Below are 26106 nucleotides of genomic sequence, written 5' to 3'. Positions count from 1 at the left end.
TTTGTATATAGAAGGGCTACTGATTTTTTTGACTTAATCTTGTATCCTGCAACTTTACTGAAGGAGTTTATCAGCTGTAGGAGTTCCCTGGTAGTATTTTTGGGGTCACTTATGTATACTATCATATTATCTGCAAATAGTGAAAATTTGACTTCTTCCTTTCCAATTTGTATCCTCTTGATCTCCTTTTGTTGCCTTATTGCTCTAGCTAGAACCTCGAGTGCTATAGTAAATAGATATGGAGAGAGTGGACAGCTTTGTCTTGTTGCTGATTTTAGTGGAATTGCTTTGATTTTCTCTCCATTTAGTTTGATGTTGGCTGTGGGCTTGGTGTATATTGCTTTTATGATGTTTAGGTATGTTCCTTGTATCCCTGACCTCTTCAAGACTTTTATTATGAAGGGGTATTGGATTTTGTCAAGGGCTTTTTCAGAATCTAGTAAGATGATCATATTTTTTTTTCATTGAGTTTGCAACAACTACTCTTAACCACTGAGCTATCACTCCAGCCCCTGAAATATACTTTTTTCTTTGTTTTATTTTATTTTGTTTTGTTTTGTTTTAAGACAGGGTTTCTTTGTGTAGCCTTGGCTGTCCTATAATTCCTCTTATTCAGAGATCCGCCTGCCTCTGCCTCCCAAGTGCTAGGATCAAAGGCATGCACCACCACTACCTGCTAAAATACACTTTTTTAAAACAAAGAGGAAAGAATTCCATCATGCTGCTTCTATGGCCATTTTCTTTTGCACTTCTTGTTGTTGTTGTTTTATTGAGGCAGGGTCTCATATAGTCCAGGCTGGCTTTGAGCTATATAGATAAGATGTCTTTGAACTCATGATACCTCTGAGTCCTGGGATTATAGGCGTTAGTTGGATTACAGTTGGTTTCTGAATTTTTTTCTACTGTTTTTTTTTTTCCTGCCACAATCCTAACTTAAAACAAGATAAAAGCAAAACCAAGATGTTACCCTGTGATGCCCCCACCTCTAGTCCTATTTCTTTCTTTCTTTCTTTCTTTCTTTTTTTTTTTTTTTTTTTTTTTTTTTTTTTGGTTTTTTTCGAGACAGGGTTTCTCTGTGGAGTTTTGGTACCTGTCCTGGATCTTGCTCTGTAGACTAGGGTGGCCTCGAACTTACAGATATCTGCCTGCCTCTGCCTCCGAGTGCTGGGATTAAAGGCGTGTGCCACCACTGCCCAGTCCCATTTCGTTGCTTGGTACAGAGTGGTCTGTGCCCTCAGCCTCTGCTTCCTTAGCTCCCAGTCACTGAATTCTGCCTTCAGCATCATCCTTGACTTTATATTGCTGAATGCAGTAGGGTATTCCCTGCTCTTAAAATGCCAGTTGGGAGACCTCTATCCAGACCTTGCTGCATGCCTGAAACCCCAGCATGGGAGGCCAGCCTATACTACATATGGAGTTCCAGGACACCAAGGGTGTATCTTGTAGAGTGGAGAGCATATGCAAATGAATTTTTCTTCCTTAGGAAAAGTTAGATGATCAGGATAGTTTAACTCAGTTGTCAGCTTGATGGGCTTTAGGACCACCACGGAAGCAAATCTCTGGTCATGTCTACAAGGGATTTTCAGGATGGGGTTAATTGAGGTGGGAAGACCTATCCTAAACACGGGCTCTACCCATTGCATGGGCTGGGGTTCCATACTGAGTAAAAGGAGAAAGTGAGCTGAGCACAAGTATTCATCACTGCTTCCTGACTGTAGATGCCATGTGATCAGCCACTCTGACTCTCTGCCATGGTGGTCTGTGTCTCCTGGAACTGCCAGACAAAAAAAACCCCTCCCTCCCTCATGCTGCTTTTTATCAGGTGTTCTTGTCTCAGCAATGGGACAAGTAACTAATACCGAGAAGATGAGAGAATGTGTCAAAACTTTATCTCCAGTGAAAGTGGGCAGCATTCCGCCATCAGAAGTTCCACGAAGCTGCTGCTGTAACTCACTCAATTGGTAGAGTGCTAGCCTAGCATGCTCAGGGCTCTGGGTTTGATCTCCAGCACCACAGAAAACCAGGCAAGAGTTCTAGGCTATCCTGTTACAGAGTGGGTTTGAGTTCAGTGTGGGCTACATGAGACCTTGTCTCAAAAAAGGAGGGCAGAGGCTGGCAAGATCCTTATTGGATAAAGGGCTTGCCATGAAGCCTTACAACCCAACTTTGAGCCCCAGGATCCACGTGGTAAAAGAGTAGATCTGATTTCTGCAGGCTGTTCTCTCACCTCAACATATGTGCTATGACATAACCTGTAAATTTGTCAAGAAATGTTCACGTTCCTTTTGTTACTGGTTGCCCACCAGAGATGAACACTCAGACAGTATAACCAGTTGAAAGTCTTTTTCAAGCTGGCTGGGACCACACCCAAGTGTTTGTGGGGGTGACAGCTAGGAGTGTTCAGAATATTGGTTTTTTTAAGGGCAAAGACTTCATCAAGGCACCGCCCTTAGTAGCTGCAGGGGGGCTTCAAAGAGGAAGTAGTTTGAAGTGAGAATTTTTAACAGAGGCTAGGACAGGCAGTGTTAACAAAAGCTAAGATAAATTAGCTAGGACACCCTGACCTTTGGTTCCTAGAATAGAGTTGGGTTGTTTTCCCTGGGATTCTCCGTCAAGGAGATCAGATTCTAGTTAAACCTGGAATGGTGTCATCAAGAATACAACAGGGTGGAGGAACCTCTGCACTGTCTAACCCAGTCACGCTGTAATGGCTCAGTGTTGGTCGGACAGTGCTGTCTAGTGTCTTCTTTTGCTGTGATAAACACCATGACAAAGTGACTAGCAAGGAAAGGGTATGTTTGGCTTACACTTTGCAATTACTTCCCATGATTGAGGGAAGCCAAAGCAGGAATCACAGCAGAGGCCATGGAGGAATAGGTTAGCACCCACAGTGGCTGGGCCCTCCCCCATTAATCACTAATCAAGAAAATGCCCCACAGACTTGCCTACAGGCCAGTCTGCTAGAGATACTTCTCTAGTGTTTTCCTAAATGACCCTAGATTGTATCAAGTTGACAAAGAACCAACCAGCACACCTGGCATGCCCAAGGCCTGGGTCCTTATCAGCAGTGGGGTTTTTAAAAGCTGATGCCATACTTTCCCAGCTCTTTTCAGATCATGTAGTCATTTCTTCCTAATTGAAATTTTGAAACATAGCCTGGTGTAACTTACTAATAAAATCTGTGTGTTTGTGTGTACATGTACATATTCCACACTGCATGCAGAGGCCAATTAGTCAGGTTGACAGGCTTGCAAGCTACAGGGATCCTCTTGTCTCTCCCCACCCGCCACCCCCAAGTGTTACATATGTACACTACTGTACTGTAGTCTGGAGATCTAAATTGAAGTCCTCCTACTTATACAGCAAGCACTTTACCCACTGAGCCATCTCTGAAGTACCCTTCCCAATTAAAACTTAATCACATACCTAATGAAATACTAATTTAGTTTAAATTTTAGTCTCTATAAATTGCTTTTGACAGTAATATTTAAAGGAATATCTTAGTATTACTTGACTTTTATGCATTTGTCTTTCCTTTTCCTCTTATAGAATGATTGCTTTAAAAAAAAAAAGTAATTATAAAGCAGCAGCCCTTCTGGGAATAAATTTAGAACCCTGGGGTTTAACCATATCATATTGGAGTAACAGTTGTCTTTCTGTGTAATATAGAGAAATGCTTTGTTCAAGAGCCAAGCCTGGGTCTATGCCCTGAAGGGCAATTGAATTTTGGAAGTGGCTGAGGAGTCTAATTTCACATGTGGAAAGAATTGGTCTTCTGATTTTATTACATTAAATTTTAAATTTTTGAGATGGGATTTTGCTGTGTTGTCCAGGCAAGACTAGAAACTTGAGATTCCCCCAGCCTAAACCTCCCAAGTATCAGAAATTGTGGACATCGGCCACATGCCTAGCTCTGGTCTTCTGTCTTATTTCTGTTCCTGTGATAAAACACCATGACCAAAAGCAACTTGGGCAGGAAAGAGTTATTTCATCTTATAGCTTGTAGCCCATCATCTAGGGAAGTCAGCAGGAAAAGCACAGGCCCTGGAGGAGTGCTATTTACTGACTTGCTCAATCTGCTTTCTTAGAATACCCAGGACCACCTTCCTGGGATTGTACAGTGACCTGGGCCCTCCCACATCAATCGCTGATTAAGAAAATGCCCCCCTTGCTGGGTGGTGGTAGTGCACACCTTTAGTTCCAGCACTTGGGAGGCAGAGCTGGTGGATCTCACTGAGTTTGAGGCCTGCCGGGTCTACAAAGTGAGTTCCAGGACAGCCATGACTGTTACTCAGAGAGAAACCCTGTCTTGAAAAACAAAACAAAACAAAACAAAACAAAAAACCAAAACCAACCAACCAACCAACCAAACAAACAAACAAAAAAACCAGAAAAAGAAAATCCCCCCCCCCCCCCACAGGCTTGTCTACAGGCTAGTCTAGTGGTAACATTGTCTTAATTGAGGTTTCTTTTCCCAGATGATTCTAGCCTGTGTCAAGGTGACATAAAAACTAGCCAGCACATCCTCTGATTTTAGGGACTATCTGTGATAAAGCCAAACTTCCACACTGAATCTATACACACCAGGGCAACTGCTTCCTACCCTTGCCCACTGTCCATTCCAGCTGCCTTCCTTCCCTCCCTCCCTTTCTTTCCATGTTTATGTGGATTTAAGAGGTTGACTTCAGGTTTTGTTCATCCGAGCTGTTCACCTTGTATTTTGAGACAAGGTCTGTCACTAAGACCTGGAACTTCCCAATTAAGATTATGCTGGCTGTTCATCCAGTAACCGATGGAAGCAGATGCAGAGATTCACAGCCACACACTAGGCCAGGAGTCTAGTCAAAGAGAGGGAAAAGGGATTATATGAGCAAAGGGCTGGAGGGTCAAGATCATGATGGGGAAATCTCCAGACACAACTGAACCAAGCTCGTAGGAACTCACGAACTTTAGACTGACAGCTGTGGAACCCGCATGGGACCAGACTAGGCCCTCTGCATACAGGAGACAGTTGTGTGGCTTGGTCTGTTTGAGGGGCCCCTGGCAGTGGGATCAGGGTCTATATCCCTGGTGCATGAGCTGACTTCCTGGAGCCCATTACCTATGGTTGGAAGCCTTGCTCACCCTTGATGCATCAGGGAGGGGCTTGGTCCTGCCTCAGCTGAATATACCAGGCTTTGCTGACTCCCATGGGAGACCTTACCCTTTTAGAGGAGGGGATGGTGGGTTGTCAGGGGTGAGAGGGAGATGTGTGGTTGGTATGTAAAATGAATTTTAAAAAAAGTATGCTGGCTGGCCTCCCCAACATTGAAGTTAACAAGCACAGCACCACTTCTGCCCAGCTTTTTACAGGAGCTTGCTGAAGGTGGAAGAAATACAGCATGGGTAGTAGAGGAAGGTAATTACCAATGCCAGCTAAGGGCATGTGACTGTTTACAGAAACATAGATTATAATTGGCATGAGTGTTTCTGTTGTAGTTTGTTAAGGACATGTTTATGCATATATACACCTGCATTAAACAATATTTGTCTTTTCTTTCCTTTATTTCATTATCACAAAATGTAACATCCATTGAGACAATGACAGTGATTATCATGTTTATGTTATGAGGCACTAAAAAAGTAAAACATTCATCAGGGGACATTGTCACCTATTTTAAACTATATAATATGTTTGTAGTTGTGCATGGGACAGTTATATCATGTTAGGCAGAATTATGAACTGGTTATTATTTTCATCTGGAAATTAAGCATGATATAGTAGATGTGATTGTGTGTCAAGCTGACCAAGTATGGACTATAATGGCTTATCTTGGTTGTCATCTAGACTATATCTGGAATCAACTAAAACGCAAGCAGGAGGGCACACCTGTGGAAAATTTTTCTTAATTGAATCTTTTGAGGTGGGAAGACTCACCCTAAATCTGGGCCATACTTTCTACTGGCAGCCCACACAGAAGGACATGAAAGCAAGACACTTCTTGCATTTTGCCTGTTTGCCCTCATTCTCACTGGCAAGTTCATCTATCCTGCTGCTGAGGCATCCCTTCACTGGATTAGAACCTACTTCTTTGGGGTTCTGACATATACTGAAGACTAGTTGAGACATCCAACCTCACAGACTGAACAACTACCAGACTCTTGGCCTTTCTGTCAGGGACAGTCATTGTTGACTAGCCAGACCACAGCCTCTAAGCCAAACGAGCATCTGTACAGTGAGTGCTGTCCCTGTTACAGTGTCTTTGCTGCAGGAATGGTGTCGGTGCTAGAAAAGTTCAGTGTTTGTGTCAGCTGTGAAGATGACTGAAAAAAGGAGACGCAGTTGCCTTAGCAGGATTGATTTGACCTCTCATCTAATAGGTCCAAACACTCAGCCTAGTGTCTGTGCTTAGAGCTCATTAGACCTTGGTAGTGACTCCAAGGTTGTACGGCACAGGAGAAAATTCTAGGCTTTAGAAACCAAAGAGATTTTGATTAAATCCTAGTTCTGGAATTCGTAAGTTTTCTCATATGAAAAGGGGAATAACAATAAATGAGATTGCTGTGACAATTAAAGGATACACATACACATGCACTCTGATAGCACAGTAAACACAAATAATAGCTGTTATTATGGTAATAAAGCCTGGTAGATACTGATCTTCAGCCTGGTGACAAGTGCGTGCCTTTACCCATGGAGCCATCTTGCTAGTCCGGAAAGTTAGGGTTTTTGTTGTTGTTGTTTTGTTTTTAATTTTTGTTTGTGTGTGTGTGTGTGTGTGTGTGTGTGTGTGCGCGCGCGCGCCACATGTGTTCCAGTGCCCATGGTGGCCAGGATTGTCAAATATTTGCTGATTCTAATAAGTGGAAACCTGGCTTTGATTCCATTTCCCTCATTTGACATTTAGTCATTGATTCTGCTTCCTGTAGCCCATTAGCTACTGCTGTCATGGTGCAACACCATTCCAGAGAGTATGACAGTCCAACCTTCTCTACCCTAGTAGTCACCAGGGTGATCTGTTTGAAATGACCACAATAAGCTCGCACTTGAATCACAACTACTCTGTCCCTGACAAAGGAAGTACTTTTTGATTTGCTCACTTAATGGAGGAGAAATCTGAAGTTTGGGGAAGGGGCCTGGCATTCTGGTTCTGCAGTCTCAAGTGTCTGTCTTTAACTGCAGAAGACTGTTTCTTGCTGCATAGGTTCAAACCTTTTGTTTTTGTCTATCCAAACATGTATATCAGTGACTTTTCTCGTTGTTGTAACCACTGATAAGCAACTTAAGAAAAGAGTTTATTTCAGCTTACAGTTTGAGGGTACAGTCTGTCGTGGAGAGAAAGTCATGGCAGCAAGCCATTCCACTGTGGCAGGAGTGTGCAGCTGGGAATCCTCACTAACAGAGGACAGGAAGCTTTAAGGTCCAACCCCAAGGAACCACTTCTTCCAGCCAGGCCTCACTTCAACTGAGGCTCATCCCCAGCTGTGAATGAAGTGTCACAACACATGAGCTCATGGGAGTGGGGAGCATTTTACATTCAGGCTACAGCAATCAGCTCCTGGTCCCTGTAGTTGGATGGTCTGTTTGTTTGTTTGTTTATGTTTTGTTTTGTTTTGTTTTGAACAAAAAAAAATCAGCAGCCACATCCCAAATAAACACACGGAGACTTACTCTTACTTATGAACACCCTACCTTAGCTTGGCTTGTTTCTAATCAGCTTTTCTCAATTTATCCCATTTCTCTTTAGCTACATTTTGCCTGTGAGCTTTTTACCTTTCTTTATTCTATATATCTTTTTTTCCTTCTTACTCAGTGGCTGGCTGTGTGGCTGGCCCCCAGCATCCTCTCCTCCTTTTCTCGCCCCCTCCTCTCTCTTCCTCTCTCCCTTCCTCTCTTGTTCTTCTTCTCTAGCCTGGATTTCTCCTATTTATTCTCTCTGCCTACCAGCCCTGCCTACATCTCTCTCCTGCCTAGCTATTGGCTATTCAGCTCTTTATTAGACCAATCAGATGTTTTAGGCAAACAAAGTAACACAGCTTCACAGAGTTAAACAAATGCAACATGAAAGAATGTAACACATCTTTGCATCACTAAACAAATATTCCACAGCGTAAGTGAATGTAACACATCTTAAACTAATATTCCACAACAGGTCCCCAATGACTTAGGGCCATTAAGTCATTTTTGGCCCTAAATAAGCATTTATTCCAATGTCAGAAGTCCCTATGGTCTTTAACAATTCCAACACTGTTCAAAGGCTAGGGTCTCTTCTGAGACTTAAGGCAATCTCTTAACTGTGACCCCTTGTAAAATCAAATACCAAGCAACATATTTCTAATATATAGTGGCATGGAGTGAACACTCCCATTCCAAAAGGGAAGAATGGAGCACAGGGGCAGATCAAACCAAAGCAAGACCAAAACCTAGCAGTGCAAATGTAAATCCTGTAGCTCCATATCTTGCACCTGGCACTCTTGGTGGAATCAGGGCTCAGTGGATGTTTGAATCCACTGTGAGAAATTGAAGACTTAGGCGCAATTCAAATTTAGATTAAATGAATTTATTCATACTATGGTGATATTTTATTTGTACTGAAATGTGATTTTATTTGTATGTTAATAAATAAAGTTGCCAGGGGGTCAGAGCTAATAGCAAACCGTAGCAGAAGCTGGGCAGTGGTGGACATGCCTTTAATCTTAGCACTTGGGAGGCAGAGCTAGGCGGATCTCTGTGTGTTCAAGGATACAACCAGCATGGAGACACACGCCTTTAATCTCAATACCAACCATAGAAGACCTGGAGGTCTGTATAGACAGGCAGTGACGAGGAGGTCATGTGGTTGGGTTTACAACCAATGAGAAGACAGAACAGAAAATCAATAGAAAGACAGAGACACAGAAAGTAGGCCTCTTACTGAGGAGAAGAACAGCAGCAGCAGTAAAGGGTAAGGTTTTTAGCTCTTGCTCTGACCTCTTGGGCTATTAACTCTGCATTTGGCTCTGTGTTTCTTATATAATAAGACTGTTCATCTACATCCATACTGCTAGCAGAAGGGCAACTATTAAGAGAAATCCACGGAGTCTGCTTAAAGGATAAAGGAATTTATTAGGAAGGCTCACTACAGAACAGGAGATTTATCGTAGGATCCTGGAAGACCTAGGTACAGTACCACATTTTCTTCAGCCTGAGTTCATTCCAGCATCCAAATCCATGAGGGAGAGAAGAGAGCAATGTACCTGTGTTTCAGGTCTTAAGGGTAGCCCTGAGGCCACGCCCCAGGGGCAGATACTTCCAGGTCATAGGTAGGTAAGTAGGACAGTTACTTGCTACATCTCTAGTGGTGGTGCTTCATGGTCATAGATAGAACAGGTATCCACTACATCTCCCCTTTTGTCTAAATAAGAAAATTCTAACCTAAAACAAAACCATATACAGTAGGAATGATTATTAAGTATTGTCCAGGAGAGGGGAAAGGTAATAACTAAACAAAAATAGAAATACAACCAGCAAGAACAACATCAAACAAGAGACACACACTAAAGTCCAGAGATGTCCAGAACATAGGTAAATAGCATGTTACAGAGATTACTCCAATAGCTGTCCTGTCCTGGAGAATTTATTATCTGAAATGTTCTTAGCTAAGATATGAGAGGATTATAAGTGTAACTATATAATCTTCAACCCCATCAAAAACCTGAGAAGGAAAATAATATTACCCAAGAAAACAGGAAGTACAAGCAAGCAATTTTCAAAAAAATTTCGAGAATAAACAGAGACAGTGGGCAGCCTGGACAGTCACCTAAAGATTCTCAGCACCGTTGGGGCATCCATTTTGGCTGCAGGCCTAGAATATCTGACAGACTATTTTCAGAAGCAGGAATTTTGAAAGACCATCTTACCCTGTCTTAACAAAGTTCAGTAGTCCCTTTTCCTTATGTCCCGCTCATCTGGAAAGGACAGTGTGCACACTGTCAGCAGTCAAGGCAAGGGCAGTTCTTTACCCAGTAGGCCATTTTGTGCCAAGAAGAAGGCAACTTCCAGAGTGTCTTAGAAGTCCAACATTCTCTCAGCTACAAACATTACAGCTAGTCCTATTGAGACTTAACTATTTAGCTTTCTTACAAGATCCCACAGAGATACCATCACCCCCTAAACATCAGGAAGCAATTTTAAGAAAATGACACCCCCTCTCCCAAAAGTTTTTGTTTTCTTGGTGTTAATAGATAAGTTGTTATAGGGTTGGGGGTGGAACAATAAAATTTAGACTCAGGATTCTTTTTTGGAAAAAAAAGGGGGGGATAGCTAGGTATAGGATGTTATTGTATCTACTAGTAAACTAATTTAGCAAACTATCAGCTTTAGATAAATTGCACTGATGGGTTCTTGTATATTGATACAAATGTAAACTATTTTTCTGTTCCTATTTAAGATAATTTATATAAACTCAAAACTATAATTGTCATATTGTACTGTGTACATCTTAGTTCACAAATGAGTCTGTCAGATCCGCTAAGCCTATAGGCTGAAGATAATGCCCCAACACTGCGGAGAAACCTCAGGTGACTGTCCAGGCAGATGGCTGTTTTTGTCAACTCACATTTTTTTTTTTTTTTTTTGGAAGCTGCTTGCATGCACTTCCTGTTTTTATTTTTTATTAGGTAGTATTATTTCCTTCTTGGGTCTCTGAGGGGGCTGAAGATAAGTTAGTTATAGTTATAATTATCTTTGTTAAGGATTTCAGAAAAACTAAGAGCTGTATGTGTATAAATTTGAAAGACATTATAAGACAGTTCCGTTAGTAATATAAGTTAGGATAGAAAGTGAATCAGGTACATTTTGGACTTACCAAAATAGGATAGATAATGGAATTATTTTCTCTGAATTTGTCAAATGCAAATGGACTAGACATTGTTTAGGTATTTATTGTTTGTATATATGGTATATATAGTTATTGTACTTTTGTATATAGTTTTTCTTATATTAGCTATAACTTTTTTCCTTTTTTTCCTTTTTATTAAAATTGAAAAGGGGGAATATAGTGATATTTTATTTGTATAGAAATGTGATTTTATTGGTATGTTAATAAAATTGCCTTGAGGTCAAAGCAAGCCAGAGCAGAAGCTGGGCGGTAGTGGTGCACGCCTTTAATCCCAGCACTTGGGAGGCAGAGCTAGGTAGATCTCTGTGTGTTCAAGGACACAGCCAGCATGGCAGACACATGCCTTTAATCTCAATACCAACCATAGAAGACCTGGAGGTCTGTACAAACAGGCAGTGACGAGGAGGTCATGTGGCTGGGTTTACAACCAATGAGAAAACAGAACAGAAAGTCTATAAAAAAGACAGGACACACAGAAGTAGGTCTCTTGCGGAGAGGAAGGACAGCAGAAGTAGTGAAGGGTAAGGTTTTCCACTCTTGTATATTGATATAGGAGTCACCCATTGAAATCCTGAATAGATGTCAATGGTATGGTGTATATATTTTAATCTTCCAAATTCTGCAAAATGAAACATATCCATCTACCAAATTTCATTTCTTTGTATATCTTTAGGATTACTTCCTGCAAGTAATGGAGTTTGGTTATAGAAGGAACAAGTAGGACATTGTTTTATGATTTCCTTGGCTTCTTGCCAAGTGATGGAAAAGCCCTTTTTCAAGCCTTTGTTATTTACATGGTGTTCCTTATGAAATTCTGAGGCTTCTAGCATATTATCTATTAATAACTGATCAATCTCATCATTACCTTGTGCTAGAGGACCTGGCAGACCCATGTGCATTCTGATGATTTCTTATAATTGTATAAATAGTGAAGTTAATTTTGTATTATCAGGAGTAAATTTAGCAGTTTCAATATGTAAAATAATTCTCTTTGCATATTAAGAGTCAGTAACTGTATTGAGAGGTTCTGTGAAGTCCAGTAGTACCATAAGAATGGCATATATTTCTGACTTTTGTACAGAATTGTAGGGGCTTTGGACCATTTTATTTAAATCTGATTTATATCCTGCCTTTCCTGATTTATTTGCATCAGTATAGAATGTGGGGACTCCAGAGATTGGTTTTTGCCATACAATGTGAGGATGGACCCATTCACTTCTTTTTATGAATTCTGTTCTCTTGCTTTTGGGGTAACAATTGTTCATTTCTCCCCCAAAATTACTGCAGGCTCTTTGCCAGTATTCATTATCTTTCCATAAATTTCTTCATTAAAGGTACTACAATTTCTGCTGGGTCCATTTCTGTCAATTGATGAAGTCTTAATTTTCCTTTAGAATCAAATGAGAGATCTTTTCCATATATGTCTTTAACTTCTTACTCAGTTTACATGTTAGAAATATCCATTCCAATATAATATCTTACCTCTGCATCAAAATCCCTGTAGGGAAGTATCTGGAGGGTAATATGACTAGAATGCAGTGAAGTTCTGGATGCACACGATCCACGTGTGCCTCTCATATTTTCTTTTCTACTGGAGCAGATTCCTTCTCAGCTTCTGTGACAATTCTCCTGGACTGTTTAAGTCCTTGTCCCCTTTTAGGGTGTTGGCCAAACTTACTAGTCCATCTTTAGGTGTTCCAGTGATGGTTTGTAAGATGGAAATGCTTCCTGACAATTTTTGAATATCATTAAGAGTCTGCAGTCGAGCTGTCCTGAGTTGGACCTTTTGGGGTCTAATATTTTGTAGATCTATCTTATATACTAAATAATTAGTAGAATCTCTTCTTTGTATCTTTTTGGGAGCAATTTGTGATCTCCAGGCAAAATTTTATTCTTCAAACATGCTTTCTAAAGTATCTGACTTCAGATCAGCTAATAAGAGATCACCTAAACAATGGCAAATTATACATTGTGAAAATGGTGCACGAATGATTTCCAATGGTTTTTGTACAAAATATTGGCACAGAGTGGGGTTATTTAGCATTCCCTGTGGGAGTACCTTCCATTGATATCTCTTGACTGGCTGGGAATTATTATAAGTAGGTATTGTGAAGGCAAATTTTTCTCTATCCTTTTCTTGTAGAGGTATGGCAAAAAAAAAAAATCTTTTAAGTCAATAACTATAATAGGTTATTCTTTGGGTAACAGAGAAGGCAAGGGCATCCCATTCTGTAGAGAGCCCACAGACTGAATTACTTTATCAATGGCTTTCAGATCTGTCAGCATTCTCCACTTACCAGATTTCTTTTTAATAACAAATATAGAATTCCAAGGTTTGGCAGAGTCTTCAGTGTGTTGAGCATTAACTGCTCCTGAACCCGCTGTTCCAAGGCTTGTAGTTTCTCTTGTGTCAGAGGCCATTGTCCAGCCCACAGGTTTATCAGTCAGCCATTCTAAAGGTAGGGCCGATGGCATCTTTGAGAGTTCAGTGGCGGTTGTGCTCTGTTTATGTACAGCGTGAATGGTTGGTGGCTGTTTTTTATAGTGTCTTATGATATTATTTCCAGAGACATGAATTGGTCTGTGTTCCGCTTCTGAGATTGGAGATGTTTTTATCTGGATATTACATTGTTGTAACAGATCTCAGCCCCAAAGATTGACTGCTACATTAGCCACATATGGCTTCAGCCTTCCTCTCTGTCCTTCTGGCTCTATGCATTCAACCCATCTTATATTTTGTTTTACTTGAGATAGGATTCCAATTCCTAGAAACTGGACATCTACCTCTTGAAGAGGCCAATTTGGATGCCATAATTTTGGTGTATAGCCTTCTAGAATAATGTTATTTATTTGTACTCTCAGCTTTGGTCTTTGTTCATTTATGAAAGTCTGTCAGAATATTTGTTTTATGGTATTTTGGGGAATTTTTGATGCGTCTATCAAAGCTGTTCTATCATCCAGTCCAGTAGTGTTCTTTACAATAGGCACTATATTATTTAATTGTCCTTGGGAGGAATTTCCTCCACAGTGACTGGAAGTTCAATTTAGGGGCCTGCGATAGGACCCCCCCAAGGCGTATCCCAATGGTAAAGGGTTGCCTTGTATGTCTCTTGTTGATCTGCATCCATTGGTCCAATGTTTGCCTTTGCAACATCTTCTGCATAATCCAGAAGATGTTTGGGTTATTTCTAGAAGAAGCATTGCTTCTAGAAGCACCCTGTGTACAATTTCTTCTTATATGGCCTGGTGTACCACAGTTAAAACATTTGGTACTTTGATGCCTCCTTTGGAAATTGCCTCTCCTATCCAAGCCTCATCACAATACTGAGAAACTCAATATTGTTTGTGTGTTGGATTCATTCTTCTATGGATGCTGATCTGATCTCTAAAGGTGCAAATAACCTTTTGCAGTCTATATCAGCATTTTCAAAAGCCAAGGATTGAATTAATACTTGTCTTAATTCTTGGTCTGATATTGCCTTGCTTATAGCCTTGGTCAGTCTTTGTAAAAAATCATTAAACGGTTCTTTTGACCCCTAGAGGACCTTTGTATATAGCTCAGTTAGTTTCCCTGATTCTGGAATCTTTTCCCAAGCATTTAAGGCTACTGTACAGCATATGAATAATGTGTAGTCATCAAAGGTAGATTGTGCATCTATAGCAGCAAAGCAGCCCTCACCAAGAATTTGGTTTTGGGAGATCTCAAAACTTCTAATCTTACCTTGCTTTTCAAGGGTCTTAGCTTCTTCTCTCAACCAACTTTTCCATTGTAATTGGGCACCAGGTATTATGAGAAATGCACGGAGTCTGCTTAAAGGGTAAAGGAATTTATTAGGAAGGAAGACTCACTACAGAACAAACGATTTATCATAGGGTCCTAGAAGGCCAAAATATAGTCCACACTGTTGTTCTGCCTAAGTCTGCCCCAACATCCAAGGGAGAGAAGAGAGCAGCATTTGTCTCAGGTCTTCAGGGGGCCCCAGGCGATGCCCCAGGGGCAGGTACTTCAAAATCATAGGTAGGACAGTTACCTGCTACATTGCTAGGGGCAGTGCTTCAAGGTCATAGATTACAGATGTCCACTACAGAGGGCAGCCTTTGAGCCAAACAACTTGCTGTGTGGAAGTGGGGTTAAGGTGGAATTTTTCAAGTAAGCAATGGCAGCTGTTAATACCTCACAGCCCATTATCCTACTCTTATCTCACCTGAAGGCCACTAGGATCTCCCAGGCATTCCAGAGCTAAAGGTCAACGGTCCTTAAGGGATGCCTGACCCCATATTAGGCTTCTTTAGTCATCAGAGGGGAACTGTGTAAATTATTACTCAGGTCTGAGCACTCTATTGACTGGAATAGAGCAGTTTCTGGGCAGCTAAAACATAGTGTCATCAGGTTAGGGCCAACTGTCACGTCCCACAGCACCAAAGGACTTGAGAAGTCCCTTCATTTCAGCTCTGGCCTGCAGCACACATAGCTTTTCTCTGGAGCCTCTCCAAGCTGCAGATTTTCCCAGGGGATGTTTCATGGTCCTGCATTTTCTGAGGTCTCTATTGAAACAAGCTTCATGATCACAGCTTCACATAATGACTTCCAAACCTGCCACACGTTGCTGGTCTCATCAACTTTCTGGAACTATGGCATAAGACTCCATGAGCCCCTAATTTTGCAGTCTGTATGCCTATAACCAGGGCATGACCTAAATGTTGTCCAGTCTTGAGAATTCTGCCACCAAACAAATAAATTAATTGCTTTTTAATTCAGCCTCACCCAAGTTCAAAATGTAGCCAGATTCTTTGCTAGAATGTAGCTTGAATGGCCTCTAGCCCATTTCCAGTGGGAACTGGGCCTTCACTGTCTGTATTTCTCTCTGCATTCTGGCCTTCCAAATTCCCACCATTAAGCTCTATGTACAGCTTTCTAGGGCTTTCCTGCCCTTAGTGGTTCTACCCAGTCAGGAGCTTACCTGTTCCATGCAACAAGCTCTTCAGTTCAAATCAGCTTTTCCTTTGCCTGCACACCCTGCTCTTCATGCATTTCAGCTGCACCCACTCCCATGTCTGGTGTACCTGCTTGTGGCCCATGCACTTGGACTTCTACCCACTTTTAAATGCAGCTGAGCCTAGTGCTCCTTAGGAAGCTTTCCTCTGCCTTCCCTCTTTGGCCCCTCTCATCCAGATAAATAAGACAAATTAAATCAGACCACTGTATAACTGGTGTAAGTATAAAAATGCTATTGTAAAATACACCAACGGTAAATAGTTTGCTATTAGAAGTTTGGCCTTTATACCCAACAGTTGCTATCCATTCCTTTGAGGGTTCAGACTTATTTTACATCAGTAGACTTGATATATAAATAAAAAATTAAATATTTTTAAAATAAATGAACAGGACTGGGCATGGTGGCATGTACCTTTAACACCAGCACTTGGGAAGCAGAGGGCAAGTGGATCTCTGTGAGATTTTTAGGCCAGCCTAATTTATATAGTAAGTCCCAAGCCAGCCATGGCTACATAGAAAGACCCTATCCTTTAAAACAAAAACCAGGGCTGGAGAGATGGCTCAAAGGTTAAGAGCACTGACTGTTCTTCCAGAGGTCCTGAGTTCAGTTCCCAGCAACCACATGGTGGCTCACAACCATCTATAATGAGATCTGGCACCCTCTTCTGTATACCAAATAAATAAATCTTAAAAAACAAACAAACAAACAAACAAAAAACCAGGGACTGCAGAGATGGCTCAGCAGATAAAAGTGTGTGCTGCTCCTGCAGAGGACCCATTAGGTTTCCAGCACCCACACTGGTGCTTACCACCACCATTAACCCCAAATCTAGGGTATCCAACACCCTTCCCTGGCCTGGGGCACCTATACACACATGGCATATAAACACACATACACATAAGTAATAAAATCTTTTAAACAAAATATTTCTTCTAAATTATATTTCCCTTTTAGTATTTTTCTCTAAATCTTCAAATTATGGTTTTAAAGATATTTGAAATTTACATAAATATGCACTTCTAGGATGTTGTATCCTTTTAAGTAATGAGTTTTCCTCTTTTTCTTTTGTAAGCTCCTTGCCCGACTTGAAGGCAGAAGCTCCTTGAAAGAACTAGAACCCAAACCTGTTTGCTGATGAAGATTCACCAGTGCATGGTAAAACACAGAGCTTAGCAGAAAAGCCTATGAGAGGAAGTTCACATGTATACCTGCATATCCACGTCATGCATAGTCCTAGAAGGAGGCAGTGTAGGCTAAAAATGAGGCACACCGGGACTGGGAGTTCCAGGCCCCCATGTCCGTCAGGATACCATCTTCAGCACATACTGTGGTCTCCTTCCCAACACACAGCATTCATGGGAATTCTGCTTGGCCTACTTTTCATTCTTTCTCTTTAGAAGTTTGCAGAGTTCTGTTACTGTTTCTCCAGCGGAAGAACAGGTACTAATTGTTTGGTACTAGGGGAGCTTTCAGGGGAGGTTGAGTGCTTGAGCTTAGTTTCAGTGTGATGCATAGGATTTGGGTGTGTAGTTGAGTTGTCTTTAGTACAGCAACACAGTCGTGCAACTGTCACCCCAGAAAAACCCATCTGTACTAGTAGTCAGCCCTGGGCCACCACGGCCAGCTTTCTCTGTGCACTTGCCCTTTCTCAAGTCTTGTGTAATTAAGGTAGACCTGCACACCTGTCTGTGTGGCATGTATCAGTAGCACACCCCTCTCCCCTGTGTACCACATGGGTGCCTGGTGCCTGCCAAGGTCAGAAGAAGGCGTCGGATCCCCTAGAACTGGAGTTAGAGATGGCTGTGAGCCATGGTGTGGGTGCTGGGAACAGAAGCCAGATCCTTTGCAAGAGTAGCCAGTACTCTTAACCACTGAGCCATCACTCCAGTCCAGTAGCCAACAATTCTCTAGTGCTGAATAAATAGACTCACTATGTGAGTGCACTATCACTTGGTGCCATTTGAATTGCTTCTGAAGTTTGGAAGCTATGAACAGGCTGCCATGATCTCATGTACAAGTTTTTCTGTGGATAGATAGGCTTTGGGTTCCTCTGGGTAACACCTAGGAGGGAGGGTGTTAGGTTATAAGGCAACTCTGTACTGCTTCATCTTTGGAGAAATAGCCAAAGTGATTTCTTTTCTTTTTTTTTTTTTTTTTTTTCCTTTTTTAATGTATACAGTGTTCTGTCTGCACATATCCCCACAGGCCAGAGGAGGGCACCAGATCTCGCTACAGATGGTTGTGAGCTACCATGTAGGTTGCTGGGAATTGAACTCAGGACCTTTGGAAGAGCAACCAGTGCTCTTAACTTCTGAGCCATCTCTCCAGCCCCCCCAAAAGTGATTTCTAAAGTAGCGTCACGTTTTACCTGTGACCATGAATGAGTGAAGTGTCTGTTCCAAATTCCCCACATCCTAGCCTGTCAGTGTGGCTTTGTGGCTACAGTTTAGAGTGACACCCTGAGGTGCTTCTGCTTTACCCTTCCCTGTGGCTGATGGTGGCGCTTGCCTCTACCTGAGCTCACTCACTGTTTGCCTGTCCTTTTAGGAGAAAGTCAGATGTTTGCTAATTTTAAAACCAAGTTCCCCCTTTATTATTGCATTATAGTGGCCTTTACATACGTTAGATAAGAGATGCTTATCCAGTAGGTGAGCTGCAGTGTGCCTGCCCACCCTCTCATCTGGGCTGTGTTGACTCCTTTGAAGCATGGGATTGCTAACTTGGTGAGGTTCTAATGTCTCTTCTGATGCTCGTTTTTCAGTGTCATGTACAAGACTCTTAGTCCCTATTCCAAGGTCCAGAAGACCTACAGCCAGGCATGCTGGTACTTCTGGTGGTCCCAAGCATTCATGAGACTGAAGCAGGAAGTTCAGAGTTTGAGGCCAACATGTTGTGTGTAGCAAGATCCTATCTCAAAAAATAAACAAAAAGATCTCTAATTTGTCATTGGTTTGTTTTCATTCTTTTCTGGTTGAAAATGCATGCTTCTTTGATTCTAGGCCCTTTAAATTTACTGAGACTTAGCTGGGCGGTGGTGGCGCACACCTTTAATCCCAGCACTTGGGAGGCAGAGCCAGGCGGATCTCTGTGAGTTCGAGGCCAGCCTGGTCTACAGAGCGAGTTCTAGGAAAGTCACAAAGCTGCACAGAGAAACCCTGTCTTGGGGGGAAAAATTTACTGAGACTTGTACTGACCGGGGGCTTATTAATCTAGTGACTACTCCATGTGCACTGTGGACCGTGTATTCTCCTGTGCCTGGGCCAAGTGCTCGCCACATGACTCTTGGTTCTAGCCGGCTCCAGTGCTAACTTCGGCTTCCTAGCTGCACTTATTTGCAGCTGTTCTATTGTCCCATTTTCTAGAGTTAGCTATTGGCATCTCTGGCTGTTATCTGTCTCTCCCTTCAGTTCCATCTATCTGGCTTCCTGTGTTTAGGGCTTTGAGTATTATGCATACAAAAGTTTTTTTATTGTGATGTCTTATTGCTGACTGACCCATTCATCATTATAAACCCTTCAATCTCATACTTATTAGGATGGCATTATTTAAAACAAAAGCAAAGAACTAAGTGTTGGCAAGGCTGTGAGGAAGCCAGAACTGCCATGTAGCTCTGCTAAGACAGGAAAATGTTGCAGTCATTACTGAGAACAGTATAGAGCTCCCACAGAAGTTAGTGAAACTTTGGTGCCACATCTTGAAACAGCCATGAAGCAGACAAATGTCCATCAATGGTTGGAAGGATAGCACTGCAGTGACTGGCATCTGTAATCCCAGCATTGACAGGCTGAGGAGGGGTCACCATAGTTTGAGGCTAGCCTGGCTACAAAGTGACGCTTTGAGACACACACACACATATAAACAGGGAGTGGTATATGCATACAGTGAAATGCTTTTCTGCCTTAAAAGGAATCCTGTCACACACTGCAATGTGGATGAAGCTTAAGAACCAGGACTGGAGAGATAGCTCAGCAGTCAAGAGTTTGGACTGCTCTTCCAGAAAGCCAGAATTTGGTTCCCAGCACCCATATCAGGCAGTTCATAACCACCTCAGCTCTAGGGGACTTCTGGCTCCTCTAGGCACTTGCCCTCACATACACATTCCTATATACATATACATAAAATTTTTAAAAAGCTTGAGAATGATATGCTAGGTGGAGTAAGACAAACCACATGATTCTACTTATCTGGGGTATTGAAAACACTTAAATGGATACAGAGCTGTAGCTTTGCAAGACCTACAATTCACTATGTCTTTGAACCTGTGGTGGTTCTCAAATGCCTCAGCATTTATCATTCTGAGATTATAAGTAGCCACATCTAGTTTATTTTGTATATTTTTAGCCTATAATACTTACCTGTGTGCACGCAAACACACACACACACACACAATCTCAAATAATAACTTATTTTAAAAGTTCATTGTGTGTGATATTACTATAGCAACTTCAACCTTGTGGTGGTGCATACATCTAAGCCCAGCTCTTGGGAAGATCAGGAGTTCAAGGCTAGCCTTAGCTTAATAAAGAGTTCAAAACTACCCAGCTATCTGGTGCTGTCTCAAGAAACCACTAATACTAATAATGGAAAACAACAACAACAAAAAACACTTGACTATTCTTTACATAGTGTCTTTTTCTTTTATTGTTACTTGATTTATAAAGTATGTCCATTGTAGGATACTGTTAGTTGGATCCTGGCTCTTTTCTTCTGTCTTGCCTATCTGCTTTTTGACTAAATATTTAATTCATTGAAGTTAGTATAACTACTGATGAGATAAAGTTTTGGCCACTCTACTTCCTGTTTTGTGTCTTACACCTTTTCTGTTCTCTAGTTTTCTGGTTTTTGTTGTTTTGTTTTAAATAGATCCACTCTGGCATACTATTTTTTTCTAAGATTTGTTTATTTTATATAACATGTATATATGTTTTGCCTGTCTATATGTCTGCACCCATGGAGGCCAGAAGAGGGTGTTGAATTCCCTGGAGTTGGAGTTAAAGGTGGTTGTAAGCCACCGTCTGGGTCCTGGGTCCTCTAGAAGAGCATCCAGCACTCTTAACTGTTGGTCCCTCTGCTATACTATTTTAAATCCCTTGCCATTCTTTCACATTTTAAACTGTTTTCCTAGTCGTGAACTAACATCTGACTTTATAGCAGTCTAGTTTGAATTGGTGTCACCTTCATTTGGGTAGCTTGTTAAACCTTCACTATGGTGGAGATCCAGTTAGTCTTCACCCGTCTTTGTACTCTTTCCCGTTTGTGTGTCCACCAAAACATTCATTTTACTGAATGAAAGTAATTGGAAATAGTAATGCAGGTTTTAGGGTTATGTGGCTTTGTCTGTTTGAGTGTGGGCCTCCAGTGACTAAGGTGGCCTAAGATTCTCTGTGTAGCCGAGGCTGCCCCTCGGGCATGTTGGGATCACAAGCTTCTATCACCACCCCCAGCTTTAGGGAGTTTGTTGCTTTCATTTTTTATTGTGGATACTTCAAAAGGGAACTTTATGGTAGGTGCTTGGTGAATGGAAATGGAAGTAAACGGATACTGTTTCCTGGAAAGAAAAATAGTTTGATGACTGTGGCAAGGAAACAACTTGATTTGTTACTTGATTGTGCAGCTGCCCCCCCCACCCCCCCATGTCATCACGCAAGTGTTCCATCCTCCTAAGGCTCAGCAGCTCCGGTGGGCGCAGCTGCTGGTCAGTCACCCGGCAGAAGAGTGACAGGCATAAACATCCTCCTCCTCTTTTCTGCTGTCTGCATACTCACAATTCCTGTGCTGCCTTGTATCTGCCTTTGCGCCACTGTCTACTGTCGGTCCTTCAGCCCAACGGACTCTGGGATTGCTAGTAAAGCAGGTCTGCTGTCCCTGTACTCCATAGGAAAGCATGCCATTCCCCATGCATTAGAATTCGGGAGTTAGGCCTTAGGAAACAACTGTGTTAGAGCAAGGGTTTGTGGTGCATCTTTGCATCACATATTATAGAAACTTGGGAGAAACACCGTCAGGTTTAGTCACTACCACAGGAACTCACACCCAAGACTGGGGTCTAAGTCAGTTACACTTCCAGCATCTGTTACAGGAAGTTTGTGGTGCAGCCAGATCCTTGGGCTCTGCGCTGTGGAAGCATTTTAATGCATTGGTAGGTGGAAGCTGTTTAGTGCAGTGCCCAGTTTCTAAGTCCCCAGAACTAGGCATTGTGATCTGCATATTCAGTGTGTTGACTACGCAGCTAGGCTGGTGATTGTTGAGGCCATCTTCTTACATATTCTACAGATTCTGTAGCTCTGACTCTTGCCTCAATCTGTTGGCCCCGACTCTTCCCAGCATCTATTCGAGAGGAGCTGTCAGGGCCAAACCATCCAGATTTCCCCAGCTGTTCAAGTGCCAAGCTCCAGGGTCTTTGTTTTCTTTCCTCCTCCTCCTCCTCCTTATTTTCTCCTTCTCGTCTTCTCCTTCTTCCTCTTCCTCCCCTTCCTCCTCCTTCCTTTCTTCTTTTTACTTCAAGTTGCCATGTTCAGCACATCAGCTGGACAAGAGTGTCAGTTTTTTGTTTTTGTTTTTGGTAACAACTCATAAATATATAAGATCATAACTTCAAATAAAGATACAAGAACTGCCCCATTTATAAATCATACTGTTTGAGTGTGTGTGTGTGTGTGTGTGTGTGTGTGTGTGTGTAAAGGAAGAAATGGTACATGTTTATAAGATGAGTAAAATTGATCTGAACTCATCATGAAACATATCTGCAGGACTTTAGTTGGGAGACCTAGTGTGTATTTGTTCTGTACCTACTTCACCATTAATCTGTAACAGGGAAGTGACATTACCCAGGAACTTGATGTCTCAACTAAGGGTTTAACCTTAAACTTTTTTAAAAATTCCTCTTTTATTAATTATCCCCCCATTTTATGGGTATGGGTGTTTTGCCTGCATGAATGCCTGCATTATGTATGTACAGTACCCATGGAGGTCAGAACAGGGTATTAGATCCCCTAAGACTGGAATTACAGTTATGAACTGCCATGTGGGTACTGGTAATCAAATTTGGGTCCTCTGCAAGAGCAAGCAGTGCTCTTAACCACCAAGCCATCTCTCCAGCCCCAGCACTGGGCATTTCCTAATGTATGGTCTTAGGGAACCATGTGATCCCACTTCCAGAAGAGCTTCCCAGTGCTGAGTCTGTGAGTCATGCTGAAGGACCTGTCCTCTTCAAGGAAACCTGGAGAGGATCTTGGGAAAGCAATCTGCTGAAGTATATTCATCCTGGGGTTAGAGTATTGAAGTACCAACCTTGCAGACGGCAGTAGGAAATGTAATCGGGTGATGTGTTTGTTACTTTCACATCACTAAGACAAAAGTAAAGAAGGGAATACTCACTTTTGCTCATGGTTTCAGAGGTTCTGTCTGCGATCAGTGGGCCTCAGTACCCGATCATGGTGAGAACATGCCGAAAGACTGTCCTTCACTTTGGGAGGTCAGGAAATGGCTAGAACAAGATATTCTCCAGAGACACACTCGTTCCCTCCAGCTAGGTCCCACCTAGCTTTTCCCACTTCCCAGTAATGTCATCATATGAGGTCATCAAGGGATTGACCCATCATGATAGCCAGGCAGGTATTTCCTAATCAGTGATACTCAAGACTGGCCATCAGTGAGGTACATAGCTGCTGCTCTTGTGGCTTCTCCTCCCAGTGTTAGGGTCCTGAAAGCGTTGGGAAGCCTGCTGAAGGCTTCTGTCTTGTGCTTTTGTGTGGTCAGCTGTGCCCTTCACCTTCTACCGTGAGGCAGGGTCTCCTCAGCACTCTGTACAGCAGGCCTGTGGACTGTCAGCTTCTGGGGCTTCTGTCTCCACCCACATTTCCCCACGGGAGTCCTACTGCATCAGTGTTATGTGGGCCCTGGGACCCGAACTCAGGGCCCCCCACTAACAACAGTGAGGTTACAGTGAGCCTGGGTCATACAGGCCCATCTAGGGGCTTCCCTTGCACCACTTCAACCCTCTCGATATTATGTTTTCTTGGTGCTGGTTAATCTTTCACTACTGGGTTGAGAGTGTGGTGGACCAGTGGTAGGGCTGTTTCTTACCACAGCTGAGGACCAGGATTTCATCCTCAGCGCCAACTTAAAAAAAAAAAAAAAAAAAAAACTTTTAAAAACTGGGTCCTTTCTCAGAGATCCTGTCCGAATTTCCTTATTTATCTGCCTTTGCTTATGCAGATCCACTTTAACAAGTGGATTTAGATTTTCAGCTCATATTCCAGTACGTCTCTTCGGAACGCTCTCTGAGACTTGTTCTGTGGCCCACTGCTGCATCTTGACTGGCTTATTTTAATTTTACACAGGTGATATTCTTGAATTTCATGGTCCAGAAGGAACGGGAAAAACAGAAATGCTTTATCACCTAACAGCCCGATGTATACTTCCAAAGTCAGAGGGTGGTCTGCAGATAGAAGTCTTATTTATTGATACAGACTACCACTTCGACATGCTTCGGCTTGTGACTGTTCTTGAGCACAGACTGTCGAGAAGCTCCGAGGAGACCATAAAGCTCTGCCTGGGCCGCTTCTTCCTGGCCTACTGCAGCAGCAGCATGCAGCTGCTGCTCACGCTCCACTCCCTGGAGGCTCTGTTCTGTAGCCACCCCTCTCTCTGCCTTCTCATCGTGGACAGCCTGTCGGCTTTCTACTGGACAGACCGCGCCAGCGGAGGGGAGAGTGTGGCCCTGCAGGAATCTACTCTGAAGAAGTGTTCTCAGCTCCTGGAGAGGCTCGTGGCGGAATACCGCCTGCTGCTGTTCGCAACAACGCAGAGTCTAATGCAGAAAGCCGCAGGCTCAGCAGAGGAGCCTGCCTCCTCCAAGCACGCCGGGGATGGAGACATAGACTACAGAGCCTATCTCTGCAAGGCTTGGCAGAAGGTCGTGAAGCACAGAGTCATCTTCTCCAGAGAGGAGGAGGCCAAGAGCAGCCGGTTCTCATTAGTTTCACGTCACTTAAAAAGTAACAGTTTAAAAAAACACGTTTTTATGATCCGAGAAAGTGGGGTGGAGTTTTGTTGATCTCTATCATCAGAAAGGCTTTTGAGACATCTAAGGCAAGTCTTATAAAGTCTTCTGTAGACTAACGTGGTTTGATTCTAAAGTTTTTGATTCCGCGGAAATTAATAAAAACAGTACAGTAAAACTCGAAGCTGCTCTGTCCCTCTAGACTGGAAGGTCAGTCAGCACACTGCACTCTGCCGAGCTTGGTTTGGAACTCAATAAATGATACACGTTTCAGACTGAGTCACGTTTTGAGTACTTTAGGAAGGGTTCCCCGCTGATCCCTTGCCTCACTGAGGCGCTGTGGCTGGAGAGGGTGTAGCGAGCAATTGGCTATTGTTTTAGTCAGAGGAATGAGCACAAGGGCCGCCTACTCAGCTGCGGCCCTCAAGAAGCTGGAATGAACTGGGTGTGGTGGCGCTTGCCTTTAATTCCCAGCACTGGGAAGACAAGAGGCAGGTGGATCTCTGAGTTGAAGGCCTACCAGGTCTACATAGTGAATACCAGGACAACCAGAGCTGCATGTCTCAAAAAGCCAATCAATTAAAAAAACAAATAAATAAATGTTGATAAATAAATAAATGAAGCTGGACTGTTTTGAGTCCTGCTCTCTCTCCCCACACCACCCCTCTGAGGGTGTCACTGGCACACAATGCTGCACCTGACAGAATCTTTATCTGAGTTACACCTGAATTCACGATGAGTTTCCATTATGCTTGAGTCTGTGTAATTTTTCAAACACAGGGAAATGGTGTACTCACTCAAGAACTCTAAAATTTATTATGGAATGTTCATCTCATTAATTGATTCTGAAACTGTTAGAATTCTTTATGGCTGGTGTTTTCTTCCCTGTTTAGAACAGGCTGAGTCTTTTCCAGCTGTGAGCTGAAGGAAACTCTGGGTGCTGTGCTTCCAGGAGGCCAGCAAGCGCTTGCACTACGTACGGGGCAATGCAGAGTGCTGCACAGGATGTCCCAGTTAAGATTACTGTAGCTGTGATGAAACACCATGACCTAAAGAATGCTGGGGAGGGAAGGGTTCACTTGGTCTACACTTCCACATCACTGTTCATCCCTGAAAGAAGTCAGGCAGGAACTCAAGCAGAGCAGGAACCTTGAGGCAGGAGCCAATGCAGAAGGGATGGAGGGGTGCTGCTTACTGGCTTGCTCGATCTGCTTTCTTATAGAACCCAGGGCCACCAGCCCAGGGG

General features: G+C 42.6%; 1 protein-coding gene across 1 annotated transcript; it reads left to right on the top strand.

Moving 5' to 3' along the window:
• The first annotated feature begins 14845 nt into the window (after positions 1 to 14845).
• Xrcc2 (X-ray repair cross complementing 2) lies at positions 14846 to 25338 on the top strand. The gene is given in 4 exon segments (XM_036180779.1): positions 14846 to 14860; positions 16929 to 16973; positions 16975 to 17011; positions 24199 to 25338. Coding segments are annotated over 4 exon segments (813 nt in total). The 3' UTR covers positions 24915 to 25338.
• Positions 25339 to 26106: the final 768 nt, after the last annotated feature.

This window comes from Onychomys torridus, chromosome 3 (genome assembly GCF_903995425.1).
Source record: "Onychomys torridus chromosome 3, mOncTor1.1, whole genome shotgun sequence".
NCBI classification, from domain to species: domain Eukaryota; kingdom Metazoa; phylum Chordata; class Mammalia; order Rodentia; family Cricetidae; genus Onychomys; species Onychomys torridus.
This window is presented reverse-complemented; position numbering and strand designations above follow the sequence as displayed.